At 34.9% G+C, this 18,722-nt stretch overlaps 1 protein-coding gene and 1 long non-coding RNA gene across 3 annotated transcripts; both read right to left on the bottom strand.

Moving 5' to 3' along the window:
* Positions 1–494: 494 nt before the first annotated feature.
* Positions 495–18,453, bottom strand: LOC149551029 (putative membrane protein At3g27390). Of its 2 annotated transcripts, XM_089786606.1 has the most exons (12): positions 18,322–18,420; positions 18,069–18,168; positions 17,738–17,850; positions 15,015–15,123; positions 14,683–14,875; positions 14,244–14,380; positions 5,497–5,785; positions 5,009–5,115; positions 4,629–4,767; positions 4,339–4,531; positions 3,957–4,200; positions 495–922 (listed from the first exon to the last, which is right to left on the bottom strand). In XM_089786606.1, exons 3-12 carry the CDS (start codon positions 17,829–17,831, stop codon positions 799–801), a joined length of 1,629 nt encoding a protein of 542 aa, XP_089642732.1. In that variant the 5' UTR covers positions 17,832–17,850; positions 18,069–18,168; positions 18,322–18,420; the 3' UTR covers positions 495–798. The 2 variants fall into 2 exon arrangements, with proteins under 2 accessions (XP_089642732.1, XP_089642731.1); XM_089786605.1 differs by having other exon boundaries at positions 18,069–18,453.
* Positions 6,242–12,213, bottom strand: LOC149551030 (uncharacterized). The gene is made up of 2 exons (XR_016352657.1): positions 6,530–12,213; positions 6,242–6,353 (listed from the first exon to the last, which is right to left on the bottom strand). It is a non-coding gene; the product is annotated as an uncharacterized LOC149551030 (long non-coding RNA).
* Positions 18,454–18,722: the final 269 nt, after the last annotated feature.

Raw genomic sequence — 18,722 nt, forward strand, 5'->3', positions numbered from 1 at the left:
TTTCATTTAGATTTTTTGTTAGTCGAATATAACATTATATTACATCCATCAGATAATTAACATGTTAATAAATAGAAAATTAGTTTAAATTAGTTTATAATAAATAATAATATTAAATTTTACTAATATTTAAAATATGTTAAATGGGGATTAGATTTTAGTATGGAGGTTGTGTAGGAGGTCGTATCACCAATGTATAAGGAAATTCATATAATCAGATTAGTGTAGTTTAATATCATATCTCTATAAAGCATGGTATAATTTCAGTGTTATGTTTGCCATTCTAAAAGTTTACAGGCATAATTATATAATGCTGGGCTCGTGTTTACCTGCACTTCTATCCAAACCAGTCAAAAATTTCTGGGGCAATTGATTAATTTTTTTTTTCAAGTTACAATGTCAATTGTATTGAACAATGCTGAAAAAATGCCATAAACAAACCCATCCCGAACATTCAAAATGTAGAAAACTACTGCTAGCTACAGCCAAAATCCTTATCTTGAAAAGCTCAGACCAGATAACTCTATTCAAACAACGTGCTGGTCTTTTCTGAAGGTGGTAGAATAGACAAGTGGAAATCTTTTTGGAATTACTCTGGACTATACACTTAATCATGGTTCACAAGCGGCTTTTATACATTTCAAATTGTTTAACCCCTGATTCTTAAACGAGTTCTTCACTTTTCTGAAGGTGGTAGAATAGACAAGTGGAAATCTTTTTGGAATTACTCTGGACTATACACTTAATCATGGTTCACAAGCGGCTTTTATACATTTCAAATTGTTTAACCCCTGATTCTTAAACGAGTTCTTCACTGCTCTTCTTCATCTCATCTGCTGCTTTAGAAATTGCCTTCACCACATCTTCAAAACGACGCCTGAAAGTTGGCATTCTTGATAAAGTTGTAGCAAATCCACGAATTCTGTTTTATAAAAATGACAAATTAACCAGATCAAAACGTATCAAACCTCAAGTAAATTTCAGAAAATAAATATATCTATTAAGGTTTGTTTTGAAAGGAATCACATGAAAATGCTACAGTAATTCAAATCGTTTATAATGCTCTTGACCTCGGGGGAATGTTTCCTTCAACAAAGTGTTTATCCTTTCAATGCCATTATGCACATCCATAGACGTTATTTTGAAAAAATGTGATGAAACTTGAGGTTCAAAGACTAAGCCATGCTGGTTAGTACTCTAGGAAAAAGGAATCCAACAAATTTGTACAATAGAAGCAGTAAATGTAGAATCTGAAGCAAATAACAGAATCAAAAAGAAAGCAAAAACAGTACCAAAACTTTTATCTGGAAAAACTCTTTTGGTTAAAAGCCCAAGTCCTCCTTTTCTATTGTATAAAATTGCAACTGTTAAAAATACAGAATTCAAGTTTTAATTCAACCCTTATGCAAGTGCAGATACTAATAGGCACATCAAAAAACAATTTTACAATTTGCATAAATGCTTAGAAACCACAGACAAAAGTAGCAAACCCAATAAAGTACCCAAACTTTTTACCCACAAAAAGAGTTTAAACATCAAAAGAATTCAACAAATTTCTCATAGGGACACCTTGGTTCCCAAATTTAATTTACTATCAAATGGTTCACCTATTGCTGGATGCTAGATGGTTTCAAACCTGCAAACAGTATTTACAGATTTCTTCTTCCATAAGAACACTACAATTGCACAAAAACAGTTGGAAGCTCTTTCGCCATTCTACAAAATCAAGTTGACTGTGTCAAAAAGGTCTGAACAACCAAAAGAGAACCTCAAAATTTCCACGACAATAAAGTGACCAGGAAGTTTTTTCAAATGAATAATTTAGTGCTATGGAAGGATAAACTGCATGAAAAGCCAGCTAAGCACTATTGAGTTTGAGTTGAGCACACTCTTGCATGCAGAGGTAGCAAACAAACTACTTGAGGAACTCGTCCTGGCATTTAACTTATGAAAAGGTATATCATAAACTACTTGCCCACATTGCTTACCATAATGGAACCTTGCACTACCATCAAAGCATTTCAAATCTTGTCAAATATCTGCATTTTATGCCCAAATACAGATTTTTACAGATTAAACTGCTGTAGTTCCATCCCATGCATATATCAGAAGATTAGAAAAATCATATTGGTTTTAATGTCATAATTTGTGTCTTATTCTTATAATTATATGGGAGAGAAAAACTCCAATCATTCTTTGGTTGCATGAGTGTCTGTTTATACTTTTTTGTCACAACCAAGTTCCGTAGGGCCTGTTTGGTTGCAGTCATAGGAATTTAGTATTAGAATTGAAAATGAGAATGGGTATAGGAATGGAGAATGGGAATGGAAAATATGTATTCCAGTCCTGTTTGGTTCACCTGTAATTTATTTGAGAATACGTTAATCCCTGTTTGGCACAGCAGTAACAAACTCCAAAACAGAGAAGAATCACAAATGTATTTTGAACAAAGAAAATGCCGCCATTCTAGTACATATCAAAACTCCCTGCAGTATACTTACAAAACAAGCCGATCAATCAAGAAATATCAACAATCCCTTTGCTTTCTAATCCTCAGACCGAAACATTCATAGATTTTTCAGCTCTCATTTTGCATCTATTGTCAGCAATGGAAGCTCCTAAGTGAGCCATCATGTATATGAATATGAACCTCAGTGTGAAGAGGCCTGAACATGGTGAGTGAACAAATGAAGAAATCTCACGCACCCTGTCATTCTAAGATTGGCCCCAAGAGACATGAGAATGGTATTATTGCCTCCCTGAGTAGGATCATAATCTGGATTGAAGCTTGCAGAAAAGGGCTCCACGGGAAGAGTTATGCCGATAAATTGAGACCTCTGAGACATCACTTTTCCGGCGGGAATGAACATGAATCCAATCTGATTGCCCTCATATTTGAGCTGAAGGGTACTAGCATAATAGCTCAAACTTGCCCTACTGGGATTCTTGAGCGTCAGATAAACTGAAATGGTGAAATTTACGGTACTATTTCCTGGATCTGGGAAGTCAGAGACATGGAAATCAGAGACCAGTAGAGCACAAAGAGCCAAAATGAGCAGGAGTTCAACCGTAAACCCCAAAACAATGCCGACACCTACCACGGACCCGACCAAATTGTGAAATATGATTAAGTGAGATTGAGAATAGGAAGGGGCATTCCAATTACAAGTATTTTTGGGATTAGATAAGACTCATTTTGTGCTATTTTGGGAATTGGTAATCCTATTCTACATTCCAATTCTGCCAACCAAACAAAGAATATAATTCGTAGTCTAATTTCCAATGCCTATTACCGTGGTATTCCAGCAACCAAACGGGCCCTTATTGCATGGATGATTAGTTAGTCTTGTCTTGGGATAATTGCGTGAGACCTCATGAGTTCAATTTACTTCATTGAATGTGCATTAGCATACTACATATCAAAAGGGTCCCCTTACAAGTTAAATTTACAACCCCCATGTGCGAACCAGAGTTCTTTACTATATGTTAATTTTTTCACAAAATCAAGTTTTCAAGTTTTCATTGTAAAATTGGAATTGCTTGGCTAGTCATGCAGTTCTATGTTTCAGACCTGCCATGCACTTTATTTACGGAATTAGAGTTCAAACTTTGAATACCAAATTACAAGGAAAACTTCCATAGACCATTAATTTTGGCTGTGTTATAAATACATGCTTCAATGCCAATGCCAGAGTTTAGCTTCTTGTTATAAACCTTGGAAGATCAAATTACTGAGGTTCCTTTATACAGAGATCATTCATTACATTCATAATCCCTCTTATCTGATTCATTGTATCTGGAAAGCAATATAAATTACTGTTGGAGTTTAGCTCAGAGAAGAAACACTGTTTAACAATTATTTATATTGCATATGGGCGTGTATGATATGAAAATATTGGGCACAATAAGTGAAAAAATTGTTGGAAAAATTTAAGTGCCATATGATTTCAACTTGCCTTTTACTTATGCCTTGCAATTGACCTCTTTTAATCTCATCTGCAGGTGGGACTCCCCCATTGTGCCATTTTTCCATCCGTTCAGAATCACCTCCTGTAAGTACCAATTTGGACAAATATAGTTCTTCACTCTCAGTAAGCTTTAGTTTTTTGAGCTGTTCTAACATGGTTGACATTGGCTCCCAAAAAAAATCAAAAGCTCTTCCCTCGGGCCTATTAGTCAGCGTTAGTACCTTGCCATCCCCTAAACAACAAACAAATGGTTTAAGTAAATCTGAAAATACATTTTTCCCTGTCAAAATTCTCACTATCTAATTTTGCACTTCAGCTGGAACCAGATAAAACTTTCAAAGTCAGAATCCAAAGGAAGAAATTTTCATACGCAGAACAAAGCCAGGCACATTAGACTTTATTGAGCGGAGAAAACACTGTAGCAGAACATAGGCTGGAAGCCCAATACTGAGTACTCTGCTGTCAGAATGCTTCCAGTCTTTCAGATCTTCATCTGTAATTACACCAGCGTAGTGCAAAACTTTACCCAACTCCTCACAGGCCCCAAAGATACTATTCCATACCTGAAAATAAATATTCAAGCTCAATTAAAACTAAACATACACACAACCAAAACATTTAACTTGGAATATCATCTAAGAATAATAAATGAAAGCTTGCCTGCACTGCTTTCAATTCCTGCAAAGCATCAGTGAATGAAGGTGCACGTTGTGGAGGATGTTTTTGAACCTTGGAAATTGGACTACCTGGAATAGAATTATCGGTAGCATCAGAGGCACTTTCCTTGCGGTATTTAGGTCTGTCATCCAAATGTTCTCAATGTCATTAACTGAACAAACTAAAAGACGACAAAATTTATCTGTGAATTGAAAAATTTTACGGTCAAATTATCTCTCATTAGTTTCTATGATCACTAGTATAGAACATTTCTAGTTGGTTCATATTTGTAATCTTCCATTTATAGTAAGCTGCAACTCCCCTTTATACTTATAGTAAGCTGCCACTTGCAGTGACTACAAAGCATGACCATGGTCCATTACCTTGGAAAGCAAGTTCCTTCTCGCAGGTACAAAAGGTCATTGGTGTATTCATCAAACAATGCTATTGCAGCCACAATGTAGGCTAATCCTCGAGGAATAGAAGTTTCCTGAGATCTCCATAAAGAATGTAATCAGTAAGTAAATAATGGTAAAATTATATACCTGTAGAGAGTGATAAATTAGTGCATGCAAAAAGCACTTGGTTTCCAGCTTATTGTTGTTCTGTAGTTCTTTTCTGCTACTGGTGAAGACATTCTAAACTTTCATATATAGGTAATATCCTGAAGCTACATTGACCATGAATAAATTATAACTAAGAAGTATAAATATTATCCACAGTAATATATTTAATTGAATTTCAAATGTCATTTGTCCTGTTTTAATTTCAATTTTATATGATGACTAAAAGCATGTATCGAAATAGAAAGATTTAAGATAATTTTTCAAGGATGAGGCCAATATATTTGACAAGCAAATTCTGGCCACACCTGATAAACAATGGCAGATGCATAAATGCCGAGGAAAAAGCTTGATAGAATCGCCACCAAGACGCTGAACACAACTGCCAAAGGCCAAAGAATAATAGAAAGGCCAGCAAATGGAACACAAGCAGTCTCCAAAAAGGGCCCCGCCCTTCCAATAAGATCTCTTAATAACTGTTTCCATCCCTTTAATAACATGAAGGGGGATTTGTAAACAGCTATTACTGTAATTATAGGCACATCTATTAAGATGCCAAGTAGCCCCACCAATATACACCCTGGTATCTGCAACAAACTTGAAACAAAATAGCATAGGAGCAAACATGAGAACAGTAAATTATTCCGATCATTTTATTTTTGATAGAAGTAGCTGGTAAACATATCTTCTTTAGACTTAACTTTCAATCTTAATTTCGTTTGGATAAATAGCCAAGTATTATTTCCATCAAATTCATCTAGCATCCAATTTTATGCAGATTTAAGTTGAGAGCATATTTTAAATAAACCTCGACCCTTCTACATGTCCAAAGCAAACAAATCAATGAGCAACATTTTGAAGCACTAGTTAACATGAGAAATTAAAATCAGTATGCCCAATTATATGGATAAATAACTGCAATTGCTAAACATACCTAAAAAGCCAAAGCTATGCTGATATTATATTGGATTCTAGAATGAATCCTTGATGGCACAAAAATCAAATGATTTGTAGGGCAATATCAACTATAGTAGGCAGTAAGCTCATAAAATATGCCAGGCAAATTATGCATATGATCATTAAAGATTATTGAAGAAACTATTGAAGCAGTACTCAGAGTTGTTGACATGCTCCCTGCAGACTTTAGATCACCTATGGCTATAACCTACACGTGAGCCACCAAGTTTAGCATTGACATTCGTAAGTCAAAGGTACTGCAACTAATTTACAACAATAATATGGAAAAAGGAAAGCTGTAATAGTCCTTAAATAGCCTCTTAAATTATTTATCATTTATAATCATATTTCTGTCTCATATGCTAGGGACTTCAAATCGCTTACTGCTACATCCTGCATGAACTCAGGAGTGGCCCAAAACTGATGCACATCAGAATGCGAGAGTTGATTCTAAGGAGTCCACTGCCATCGAGAGGAACATGAATGCAATCCAATATTATCATTTAATCAGAAACACAAAATCCAAGAAAAAAGTTAATGCTGATAAATTTCTGTATGAAAAGGAGGATGAACTAGATTTTAGCATAAATATAACTTTGGATGGAAATCATAGAGATTAATAATGATCTGGGTGAAATTAATATAACTGCAACCAAAACTATATGTAATTGTATTAATTTCAAGGCCAAGAATATTTGTTGATGATATGGTTGAGATATATATGGATGTGTGATAATGGCTCTTCATGACAATAAAATTAAGATATATAAAAACAACCATATAGAGTGGCTCAAAAATCAATTCTGTCACATCCCCACCAGCTTGCAAGACAACAAGCACCTTCTGAAAGGTTGTGGACATCCATCGAAGCATAAAAGATCAGAGGAAATTCGTCAAATGTGATAGTTAGCTCTATCCTGATAGACATGAACACAAAACATAGAAGCCTGAACAAGACAATAAAAAAAATTAAAATTTTGAAAGGTTTGATTGTCAATTTATTTTAAAATATCATACAAACTGACTTCTAAATTTTCATCACAGAGATTATCTTAGGGGGTGGTGACAAATTAATTGCAAGGCATGAACAACGCAGAAGGTAAGGCTGAATGGGAGATCAGTGTTTGCAAACTCCAACATCTGGCATTGATCTAGAATTGACAGGCATTTGACTCGCCCAGTAGCATGGAGTGGGTAAGATAACAATTTTTGCGTGGGTCAAGAGATGGAGGGGCAACAATCTTCTGCAAGATAAACCCCAGCTCTAGGAATTTAAGAGAGGGAAATAAAAGGTATATGTGCCAGACTGTGGAGCCATAATATCATTGGCAATTATGGTTTTATGAGTATTGCACTTCTTATTAATATTTATAACTTTGATGTTTAAATGTGTGTATAAATTCCTAATATATCAATATGAATATATATGTGTGCATGTGTAGAGTCGTAGACACGCCCATGTATGAAAGAACCCAAACTGGAATCCAAGGAGAAAAATATTTGTCGAACCCACCTACCTAGACCTGAACCCCTGCCTGAACTAGAAACAAAATAGACAACTAACATTATACAGTTGAGTGTATGTCTTCATATGACGATCTAATGGATACAATGTTGAAACTATCTTGAGTATGACTAAATGTGGATCATGCTTAAGGCATGTTTACAATTATTGTGGTAAGGGTTTCAAAGTTTTCGATAACTTTAATGTGGCTTTGCAGATACATGTGTTCTATTGAAGAAGGATGTCATAAGATTATTAAATTACACTAACTGACAGCACTAAATCCTATTTGAAGCCATGTCATGTATTTACATAATTGTTGATTATGAAGATATTTTGATTGCCATAGCCCTATTATTTGAAATGATTAGAGTAATTTCATATTGTGTATGTTGTTAGGGATAATTTTGTTGTATGAAGTTGATTTTGCAATGTTTTGTAACAGTTGGTTGAGTTCCCTTGTATATTGTTAAGTCAATAATGATTGTTAAGAATCATTTAAAGTAACCCTATTGGGATATGAAATAGTAATACAAAAGTTTGGAGTTTTGCTATTAATCAATAAAAATTTTGAATTGGAACTTTGTTTTGGAATGGGTCATGTAAAGAGCCATTGTTAAATCGTACCACCTTGATCCCTTTTTACGCATTTCCTTCTATAATATTCTTTCTATTCCACATCTATGAGAAAGTTAGTTGATTATAAAACCTTAGGAATCTATGCGTATGTTCCTTGAAAGACAGAGGTTAGGAGAACTATATGGCACTTTGATCCTGTCTGAGAGCAAGTATGTAGGCAGTTCTTGGGCAAAGGGCACCCTTGTGAATCAAGTCCATAGAAAGGGGGTCTAGGGAATCGCTTCAAGGTTTGGGTTTTCTTTATAACTTGGCTAAGCTTTCCTCTATGCTTCATTTTGAGGAGAAATAAATGATTGTGAACTCGCCTCACTAAATAATTAGTTACCACCATATATGTTTGAGCCAATAAAAGACACTCCATCATCATAGATCTTATCCACTTTTATGATTTGTGGTTTTTGGATTTCCAAAATCTACTCAATGCTCGATAAACTTTTGGAGTCACTATCATCATGATTTGCCTCATGTGTGATGGCTTGATAATGCATCTAGACTTGTTGGAACTAACATAAAGTTTTGAATATTAAGCACAATATTATTGTAACTTGTCTTGGTGATAAGTGTAGGAGGATATAGGTTACACTCAAGACACCAGTGAGGTCGATTGTACCAAGAAGAATAAGGACTTGATAAATGTGGCTATGAAGAAAATAATTTTGTATTTAATGATGATACTAAATTAAGTCATTATGATTTGATGGTGTAAACAACTCTAGTTATATATGGACGGCCTACCTACTCTAAATATGTGCCTAAATGTATGTTGAGTTCAAGATGGAGTTCCTTATGATTGTTTATGCTAACTATGAACAATTATAGTATTACTAGATATGGTATGTGTTGGTGACAATATGACACATTTGTCATCTTGATAGAAATGTTGGATATATCAACTCTCCTAAAAAGAAATCAAGTTCCAAGGTGGAAATTGACTAACCCAAGGTCCCTTGTGGCCAATGCTCGACCTACAAGATAGCTCAGTTGCTCAATGTGTGTTACTGACTAGAATCCTAGAATGAATGCTAGCTCCAAAAGATACAAAGGCTTATACCATATTTATCCCAAAATAAATCACTTCATGTTGTTATAAATCTAAAAATTACTCACCATTGGGATCAATGCTTGTTCCTCAAATATTCAATATAGTGATGTTGGTTCCTAAACTAATCAATGGTATTTATAAAAGATCGTAAAGGAAAGGGTGAGATATAAAAAGGGTGTAACCAGATCCAAATTTTGAATTTCCCTTATAATACACAAATGCTTAAGTAGGCAAATCTAATATTTACTATTTCTTAACTAGATTAATCATAACATCATTAAAAAGGTGCCATCTTCAAAGTAACTCAATGGCGTAAAGACCCATGTAACTCCCAATACTAGCACAGTTCAAATGATGTTTTACAATAATGAAATGAATTTTCAAACTAACCACACAAAGAAAAATTACAATTAGTGGACTGCAAGTGGTATGATAAATAGATCCATTGAATACCTGTTATATTCACATATCATCAATAAAAGATCTAGCTAAATGCTTGGAAACCATGAAGAAAAGTAGAAAAGAAAGTATTTTTATAAGTTCTAATTATATTGACAATTTCAAAAACAATCAGGAGCACTTCCAATCTGAAATCTAATGGTTTGGATTAATCCTTGTCACAAATGGCATAAATCTTGTACTGTAAATCATCACAAATATATTCGGAAAGGTGGTGTGCAGGACATGGGGAATCCAATAAAATCTACAAAACCTAGAGCAACATGCTAACTTTTTTAGTAGATGAAATCCTCCCTCACACCAATGGTAAAATGGGTTCCCTCTTCGTTTTGGTTTGAACAAGATGTTTGCAATATGGGAATGTACTTTGGCTTTTGTAGGTGAAAGATAAAGCTAGGTTAGTCACAAGGGTTGGATCTAGTAATAAGTCACATTCTAGTGCTCGTCAAAATTACCTTTGCATCTAACACTTTGATAGCACCTATGCATGATTTAGAAGTCATAATTTTCTGCTCAAAGCCCTACGAAATCCACAAGAAATCCATTGGATTTGATTTTTTTTAAAGAAAATAAGAATTTCTTGCATTTTAACATTGTCTACAAGAACCCATGGGAGATCCAAAAGCATTTCAAAGGTTCAAGGAACTTGCTATCCTCTGATATTTGCATGTCAGCACTTTGTATGAAGTTTGAACCATATCAGCATTTCAATTATTTTCATAATTTTTGAACCTACCATTTTCACTTTGTCATGTCATTGGGTTAGTGTTTTTGCTTATTCTGAATCTTTTCAATGTTTCAAATAGGTAGAAAACTTTAGACCTTGCCAACAACAATTTCAATCTACCTTGTAATTCAGGGAACATTCAGGATTTTATAGGTCCTATTAATTGGTGAAGCTTCTACGTTTTCTTGTCCGTCTTTTTAGCTGATCCAAACTTTTGGAACTTTCTAACACAACCCTTCAGAAGCTTGCCTTGCATATAAATACACTTTGTGAAAATCCAGAGGACAATCAAACATCAAAGGCTTGGACAATATGCAAAAATCCAGATCTAGATCTTAGCTTTTAACATTAACCTTTGAAAGATTTCCCAAGGGATTTGGATTTCGAATGCTAGGTGTTTAAATGTATTGTAGGATCTCAAGGCAATACAAAACTCATGAGTTCAAAGATTAACTCAAAGTGAAGTATCAAAATTCAAGAGTTGAGGATAAATATAATTCCCAAAGGGAAACCCTAAAAAGGATGACCAAACCCTTGCTCTCAAAAGAAATATGGGAACAAGATGTCAAGGATCAAGGATTGGGAATACCTCACGATCCATGCCTAAAACAAGCAAGTAGAGGCATCTTCACATCTCCAACTTTAAAAGTATATGTAAGGTAAAATGTTGGGATTCAATGATCGAGGATGATTCATAACTCTTACCTCAAGGTATGGAGATAAGGGTGAGTCCAACCTCATGAACGCAAAAAGGTGATGTGTTGCGAAATGTTGAGGTTTGGGAATAAGGAGCACCAAGAATATGTAGGGCATCCCAGGAAAGGTAGGGTCAAAGATTCAACTCCAAAAGATGGCATAGTGAAAATGGGTCATGGGTTCAACAATGGGGATGAATCCTAACATCTACATGGAGGAGTGTGGAAAAGGAAACTCTACAAGTACAAAATTTTACATAGTTCTAAATTTCCTCCTTACCAAATCTTGCAAGTAAAGCCCAAACATTGGGAGGCTACTCCAAGGAGATGGACATTCAAATGTCTCTCAAGATTCTGCGAGGCAAATTTTAACAAAGGTTTTAACAACTTTGTCAAGATGTGCGATTATTTTGCAAGGAAAGGCCAAACATTGGGAGATTTCGCAAAGTAAATATAAGTTTGGGAACACATTGATATCCCCCAAAATCACAGTTTCTAAGGAATTTGAACACTAAGAAAACAAAAGGGTGTTTGCGAGAAAGAAAAGGCTCAAGAGCTCAAGGCATTAGGTCCAGAAGCCTAAATGTCTTTCAAAAGTCCCAATGTTTGTAAACACTTATAAATTTGAAATTTCTCTAAGATAAATAGTTAACCTACAAGCAACCATGAGTTGAAGCACATGAAATATAGTCATCAATTTGACATTGAAGTACATTCTCCATGACAATGGGAAGGAAAAAGGTGACTAGGGGAACAAGACCAAAACAAAAAAGGGGGTTCCACACTTTGCAAACAAGCAAAATGGGGCTTGTCTTCAAGGCACAACAATATGGATCCTCTCCTTTATAGCTCTTGGTGGAGAGTGTACGTTATTTTATGATTGCTAGTTTGACCCTAAAACTTGTAAGACCATTGCATATGTTAAGGACCACTTTGGGTAATATAATCAAATAATTTTTCCTGGTTTGTAAACCCTTATGACAATATGTATTAGATGAACAATTTTGTACCTTTTAAACATCAAAGTGTTGAATGAAGATCAATACAACTTGTCAGCATCAGAACTAGGGTTGAGAAAGAGGCTCCATGAAGGCATTGGTAGACAATACTCGTTCTTAGCTTGTCCCACTCATCTTGAGGTGATCACCAAAATTGTAAGGCCTATTACCCAACTGCAAATAAGCTCATCATCACTCCAACCAAAAAGAACTATTTACAAATTGCACACAATTTACAAATGCCAGGAGCTGCCAATATCATAGGGTTAGCCAAGTTTTACAAGTAGGATATAGATGATAGATGCCAAGAGCTGCAAAAATTCTTTAGGTTTAGATAGGCTTCGCCAATGCTGTCTAAGTGATGAATGCAAGATTAGGTAGGTTTTTGCTAGTGACATTCATGTGATGGATGCCAAGATCTATTCGATCTTAAGAGTTCATTATTGGCATTGTACTATCAAATGGAATGTGTTTGTCTCTTGTGTTGCATTTCCTTGAGGTATGGTTTTCAAAATTCTAATTGTTAATGCAATCTAGGTGATTTATAGTACTGGCACTAATCTTAGGCAAAGTAAAACCTTGAGACGTCATGATTATGTTTTTCCAATTATAAGATGAATCAGATTCTTATTGGCCTATGGAAATCTTCATTCTAACTACATTTTTTGTGTGTCATAACTTGTTACACTTATGCCCTTACTAGTGATGAACTGGGAGTATCTCATTATTGGTAGTGAACTAGGGAAGAAAACAAAATTCACAGTGTAGTATGGGATGGACTAACTTTCCTCTTTCCAATTGAGATGTACTTAAAGGGCTTATGTATTAGTGAGCTAGGTGAAAGGGAATATGCTTGCATCAAGGTAGCAACCGCTTCCTTTTTGGCAACGAGTCATTTATGTATGTGTAATGTGGATTATGTTATTTACATTGTGTATACGTGATGCATAAATGAGCTAGTCACACTATGTATATGTGATGCATGAATGGGCTAGCCACATCATATATTTGAGTTAATCAAATCATGTATAAATGACATATGCTTGAAGTAGTTGCATTATGTATAGGTAATGTATGCATAAGTTGATCACATTATGCACGTATGTTCTATACATGAGTTAATCTAAATCACTATGTACAAACATTTTTACATTGGTTTTTGTATGGATTGTGTAGGTTTGTATATTGATGTTGGTGTGGAAATAGCATTTGACTAGAATGCATTGGATATCATACTATTGAATGTGAATTGAATTGGAAGCGTAAGTTCAAATAATGGCTATTCCTTAAAAGAGAGGTTGGAGATCTCACCCCAATTGTATGGGTAAATTCTTTCTATTTTCATGTGAACTACAATGTCTTTGATTCCCAAAAAAGGGGGTATATAGGCAGGGCCATGTCAACTGAACCTCTGGGCATTAGGTTTGGGTCTAGAGCTTTGTCATGTGTGGTCTTATCTCATCCATTGCAAGATTGTACTGCTGCAAAACAAGATTGCTATGATTTCGTAAGGTTATGAAACTCACTCCTCTAAATTTGAAGGAAGTTGTCAAATTAGGAAAGTATCAAAGGTGTAATGAGTTTAGTTTTAAAAAGGTAGTAACCAGGGTGGTTATTACACTAGCTTAAAAGAGAATGTTTAATGCTTTCGAAATGATGAATAATTCACACGATAGAGGGAAGGTGATGAGACTAATAGATCTTCTGGTAATCAATCATAGCTTGGAAATATTGAAGAAAGAAAATCGTAGAGACAAGAGAAAAGTGATGACTCATGTCACAACAGTACTTCTTTGCTTGTATAACTTTATATGAGAGGCAAGTACTATCTTCAATTTTAAAAGCCATAATGGTAAAGTAAAAATCTAAATTATATTATGAACTCTTTTATTTAAAGAAAAATAATATGCAAGATGCAAGTTTTCAAGAAAAAATAATAATAGAACACAATAAACAAAGATCATGTATCACAGCCTTCTATCATTATATATTTGAGAATCAGTAGGAACGTGGAATTATAAACTACTATTATACTTAATATCCAAAGGCTTGCCGTGTTTTGGTGAACGGTCGCGTATCTCATTGAGAGTAGAAAAATAAGAATGATAGCACACATCTGCAAAGTCTCGCACCACTGTACAACTTCCTCGAACTGTGCTCCATGTCCCATTCTGGAGTCATAAAAGTAAGTTAGTCTCTGAAGTGATGTAAATAAAGATAGAATTGATTAGCTATGTAAAGAATTTCATTGTTTGAGCTTTAAGTGAATTTACACCATGTTACATGCAAAATCATCTGCAGCTGACTTAAGAAACAAAATAATCAATTTTAAAAAGGCAATTTAGATTCCGTTTGAAGATGGCAATCAATCAGCATAGTCAACAAAGGCATTCAATCAGCATAATCAATTCTGGCAATATTTTTAATAAGATTGAATGCTGATAGCAAAGTAAAGGCAAGGATAGAAACATACAACAAAGCACTGTTTAAATTTTTCACGTTTTCCTTCACCAACTGCTGCAAATGTTGCCATCAACGGTGAACAGATCCCATAGCCTACGCCAACAACAATGCTTCCGACACCACCAATTACCAGCCATAAAAATAGTGGCATTGGAAGCATCAAAAGAATAACAATCTTCAAAAACGGCCCCAGTAGCTTGGTTCTGTCTTCAAAAAAGTTGAACAATTAAATCATGCTTAATAAGTTAATAATTTAGTTAACCTAAAACCACAGTTTTCCGCTAGACTGCATTCATACTTGGAAATGTAAAACAATTCAATCAATGTGATGAAAATATGTACTTGGCAATGCAGTAGTAAGTCCAGATCAAGTGTACAGGCCATAATCCCACAATAATTGCCCAGTTTCCAAATCCAATGATAATGAGTGCTACTGGACTAAAAATGATTGCTGCAAAAAAAAAACATGCAGTGGAATTCTTCAGTATAATAATAATCCATCATTGACTCTGCACTGTAATCCCATAAAGAATCCATAAAATTAATACTAAATCAAACAATTCTTGAAGCACTCCTCAGACAGCATCTAGTCTGTGGACAAAATGCATCAAATATAGAAAGGACTAAAGTTGTTGCATTAACACAAACTACAATTTTAGCACGAGGCAACTCAACATCTATCAAACAAATGCGTTCAACAAAAAAACTAATAAAGAGTAAGAGATGATCATCAAATAGATCTATTTATCAAATGACAAAGACGGGATGTGAGAACCCTACAAAGTCACCGTGGATTTGAGCTCCATTAATCCATTCATCGGGTTATCATTATGGAGTCCCAATTTCAAATCCCCAAAGCAATGTCTAATGTAGAACTGAAAGTGTTGAATCTGTGTCTTGCATTGCTGTTTTAATTTTCAAGTGTTAATACCTAAGTTTCTATCAAACAATAATTTTAATAAGGAACTACGTAATGTTAGTGATTGTACAGAACTAATGTATCGATCACATTTAGACTCGGCTTCTTTTTTGAGCCATATTTGTAAATTTCAAATATTTCTGAAAAAAGCCAAGTATCATAAAATTAATAAATAAAGGTAGCTAATTTATTGGATGATGCAAACTTTCCACTTGCACCACCCAGCCATGCTCAGCTCATTGATTCTTGATACTTCATGCTTGGAATTCAACAAAATGACAATTTGAGAGAAAAAAATTTAATACTTACTTTTTCAGAGTTTCTAGTAAAACAGGTTTTATATCTCGAGAGATATAAGTATATGGGTGGTTTTCTTCCAAATGTTTGATATGATTAAGGTGTCATTCACCTTGTAAATCTTTTGTGAACTGGTTTATTGTATCCAACATACATGGAAAGTGTTTCCTGACATATAAGGCATTAGAGGATAAATGATTATTTGTCTAATTGTAAATATATTCATTATAGAAGGGGCGGGGGCCCTAGTTCGGTTGGCTAAATCTTCCCTGTTGTAGGAGGTTGGTCACAGGTTCTAGTCTCCCCCGTCCCTGTGGTACCGGTAGCCGTGTCACGCCAGCGCTACCGGTCACATTAAAAAGTTTACCCGGCGCACTGCAGTTTATAGGGGTGGCCGTGCTGCACCCGATTCCTGAGGTCTAATCAAAATATATATATATATATATATATATTCATCATAGAAAGTGGAAATGATATGCAACTGTAAATTATAATCATCAAGAACAGAAGCAACCAGGGACTTTCAAGTTTCAATAATCACTTCTCAATAAAATAGCATTTCTTAAGTTATTTCTGGATTCAACAAATTGTTGCCCAATTTTGCGAAAAAATGTGAAAAAACTCACAGTCAGCCCTGTCCATCATCTATTAATGATTTCAAAATCTCCTCATAAATATTCTGTCTTTTATCTTTTGGTCTGTCGCCTTGAGCTTTTCATTGAAACAGACTTCTGTTCAATCAGTCTCCTATTGGTGAGATTCGAAGATTCTCTCTTGTTTCATTTCAACTAAAGAATGTCTTCTTGATAACTGCAATTATGCCAAGTTAAGGTGGTTGTTCAGAGAGAGATTGCTTATTTTGTATTATCCCTTACTAAGGGAATCTAAAGTATCTCTTACCTCCAAAATCTTTAAAATCTAAACCTTTCTTCATGGTTAACTCTGTTTCCATTTCATGTCCTGTTTACGTTTCTGGAAACATATGGTATGGATTCAGTGGGTAACATAAAATTTATGTTTCCATCAACATGGATTGTTCAAACATCAAACTTATTTCTATCCAGCCCCTTCAAATGCTTTCATTGCATTACTTTTTTTCTCACAAGAAGATTCAAATGTAATGAAGCTTATTGATAAAATCTAATGTGAAAACTGATGCTGTCACTTGACTAGTAGAGGTGCCCATTGCAACCCTGCTTATATCTAAGGGGAAATGTTGGATGTTGTGACCACCATCAAATAGAAACAGTAACTTGATTGAATTTGGTTCGACACAACTAAGAACAATAATCTGAAATGCACCCCCGTTTTGTGCTAGTATTTAGGAAAAACAGAGCAACTAACAACAATGAATATTTTACAAGACAAATGGGTACGTCGCTAAAAACGCCAGTTTGAGTTTTTGGTAAGAACCCACATCCACAAGAATCGAATAGTAAGTTTAGTAACCTCCCACACCTCTTCTCAGTGCTTGTACTTGAAAACATACAAGGGCTAATGGAATAACGTCACGAAAGTGGGTACGTAGTTGAAGTTCACAATTTTATTTGTTTTGATTGCAGAGCGGAGCCCATATCCACAAGCACCGGGTTTAAAGTTCCATGAGCTACTCAATATTGTTTGTGCAGAGTTCTAAGCAAACAAGGACAGGTTAGGATTCCGCAGACCAACCAATCGCCCTAAGGCAGCTCTACTTATAAGTGGATTGCTAATTTAAACGACCCCCATACCGCAAGCTATACTCTGTTTAAATCTTACTGTTCCAATAATGTGGACTTTTACCTTCAACAATATTATAGTCTCCTTAAAATTCTGACAAATCAATCACTTAGGCCAGCAGATTACGTACCTTTGAGGACCCCCAACACTAAAAGAAGTGCAAAGAAAGGCAAGAAGGCCACCAGACTCCATAGAGTTGCAAAAAACCCTGTTGGGACTTCCATTGTGATGGAGAAGACTTCACTGCAGAAAAACAATACCAAATGATGTTCGTATTGAAGGAATGTAATAAAGGTTACAATGGGACAACCAAACAAACTTTCAAAACAGTACGAACTGCTTGGAACAGTAAAGATGTATTACAGAAACAGCAGTACCAGAATTTCAACAAAACAAAAGAATCGATCCTTCACATCAAATGAACACATGGCTGGAAAGAAAAAATCTCACTCCATGCTTACCATGTGCTAGAAAAAATGTGTTGGGCTACTGAGCAATGTTGAAAATTTGGGAGCACCAGGTTGGCTTTCACGGTCTGGTGGGTATTTCAATACATTTTGTCTGTTTTTATCCTCATCGTGTTGTAGGCCAGAAAAGGAATGAAGAGGTAGGAAAGGTAAAGTTAGAAGGCAGAGATGCATAAAACAAGTAATGTCTAATGTGGGTAAAGAAGAACCATTGATAATCGCTAATAAACTTTACAACTGTTTTTACATGATTCCTCAAGAGTATGTTTTTGCACTTTATGGCGCCTGGTCTCTTCAAACAATCATCCTCGCAATTCGAATTAGCTTTGCTTGCAAGGGACGTTCGGCAGCTGTGATAGGATTCTCTTAAGAATATACGATTGTATCGGCCTAATTCATACGCTTGGAATAGATACACCAAAGTATTTTTTATGAGTTTATTGTTGGTACTTGTAGTTAGCAATCATGTAATAATGTGTAGTAAAGTTCATTTAGGTTCGGTGAAATTAGTATGATTATATTGTTTAAATAAAATAAATTTATAAATAAATCTAAAACAGAGGAAAAATAATGAAAGAGTGTTTGAATGAATCAAAGGAATGGAGAATTTTAAATTATTAATATAAAAGGTTTGCCATCAATTTACTT

This window comes from Cupressus sempervirens, chromosome 6 (genome assembly GCF_028749045.1).
Source record: "Cupressus sempervirens isolate cs-2001-9-10 chromosome 6, ASM2874904v1, whole genome shotgun sequence".
In the NCBI taxonomy this organism is placed as follows: domain Eukaryota; kingdom Viridiplantae; phylum Streptophyta; class Pinopsida; order Cupressales; family Cupressaceae; genus Cupressus; species Cupressus sempervirens.

What these genes read in the sequence shown, in the direction of transcription:
- LOC149551029 (XM_089786605.1), bottom strand. Translation starts at nt 17,831, where the DNA reads ATGGAAGTCCCAACAGGGTTTTTTGCAACTCTATGGAGTCTGGTGGCC. An exon ending in AATTTAAACAGTGCTTTGTT is followed by an intron (nt 14,381 to 14,682) that starts GTATGTTTCTAT and finishes TTATGACTCCAG; the next exon opens with AATGGGACATGGAGCACAGT. An exon ending in CATCTGCCATTGTTTATCAG is followed by an intron (nt 5,116 to 5,496) that starts GTGTGGCCAGAA and finishes TGGAGATCTCAG; the next exon opens with GAAACTTCTATTCCTCGAGG.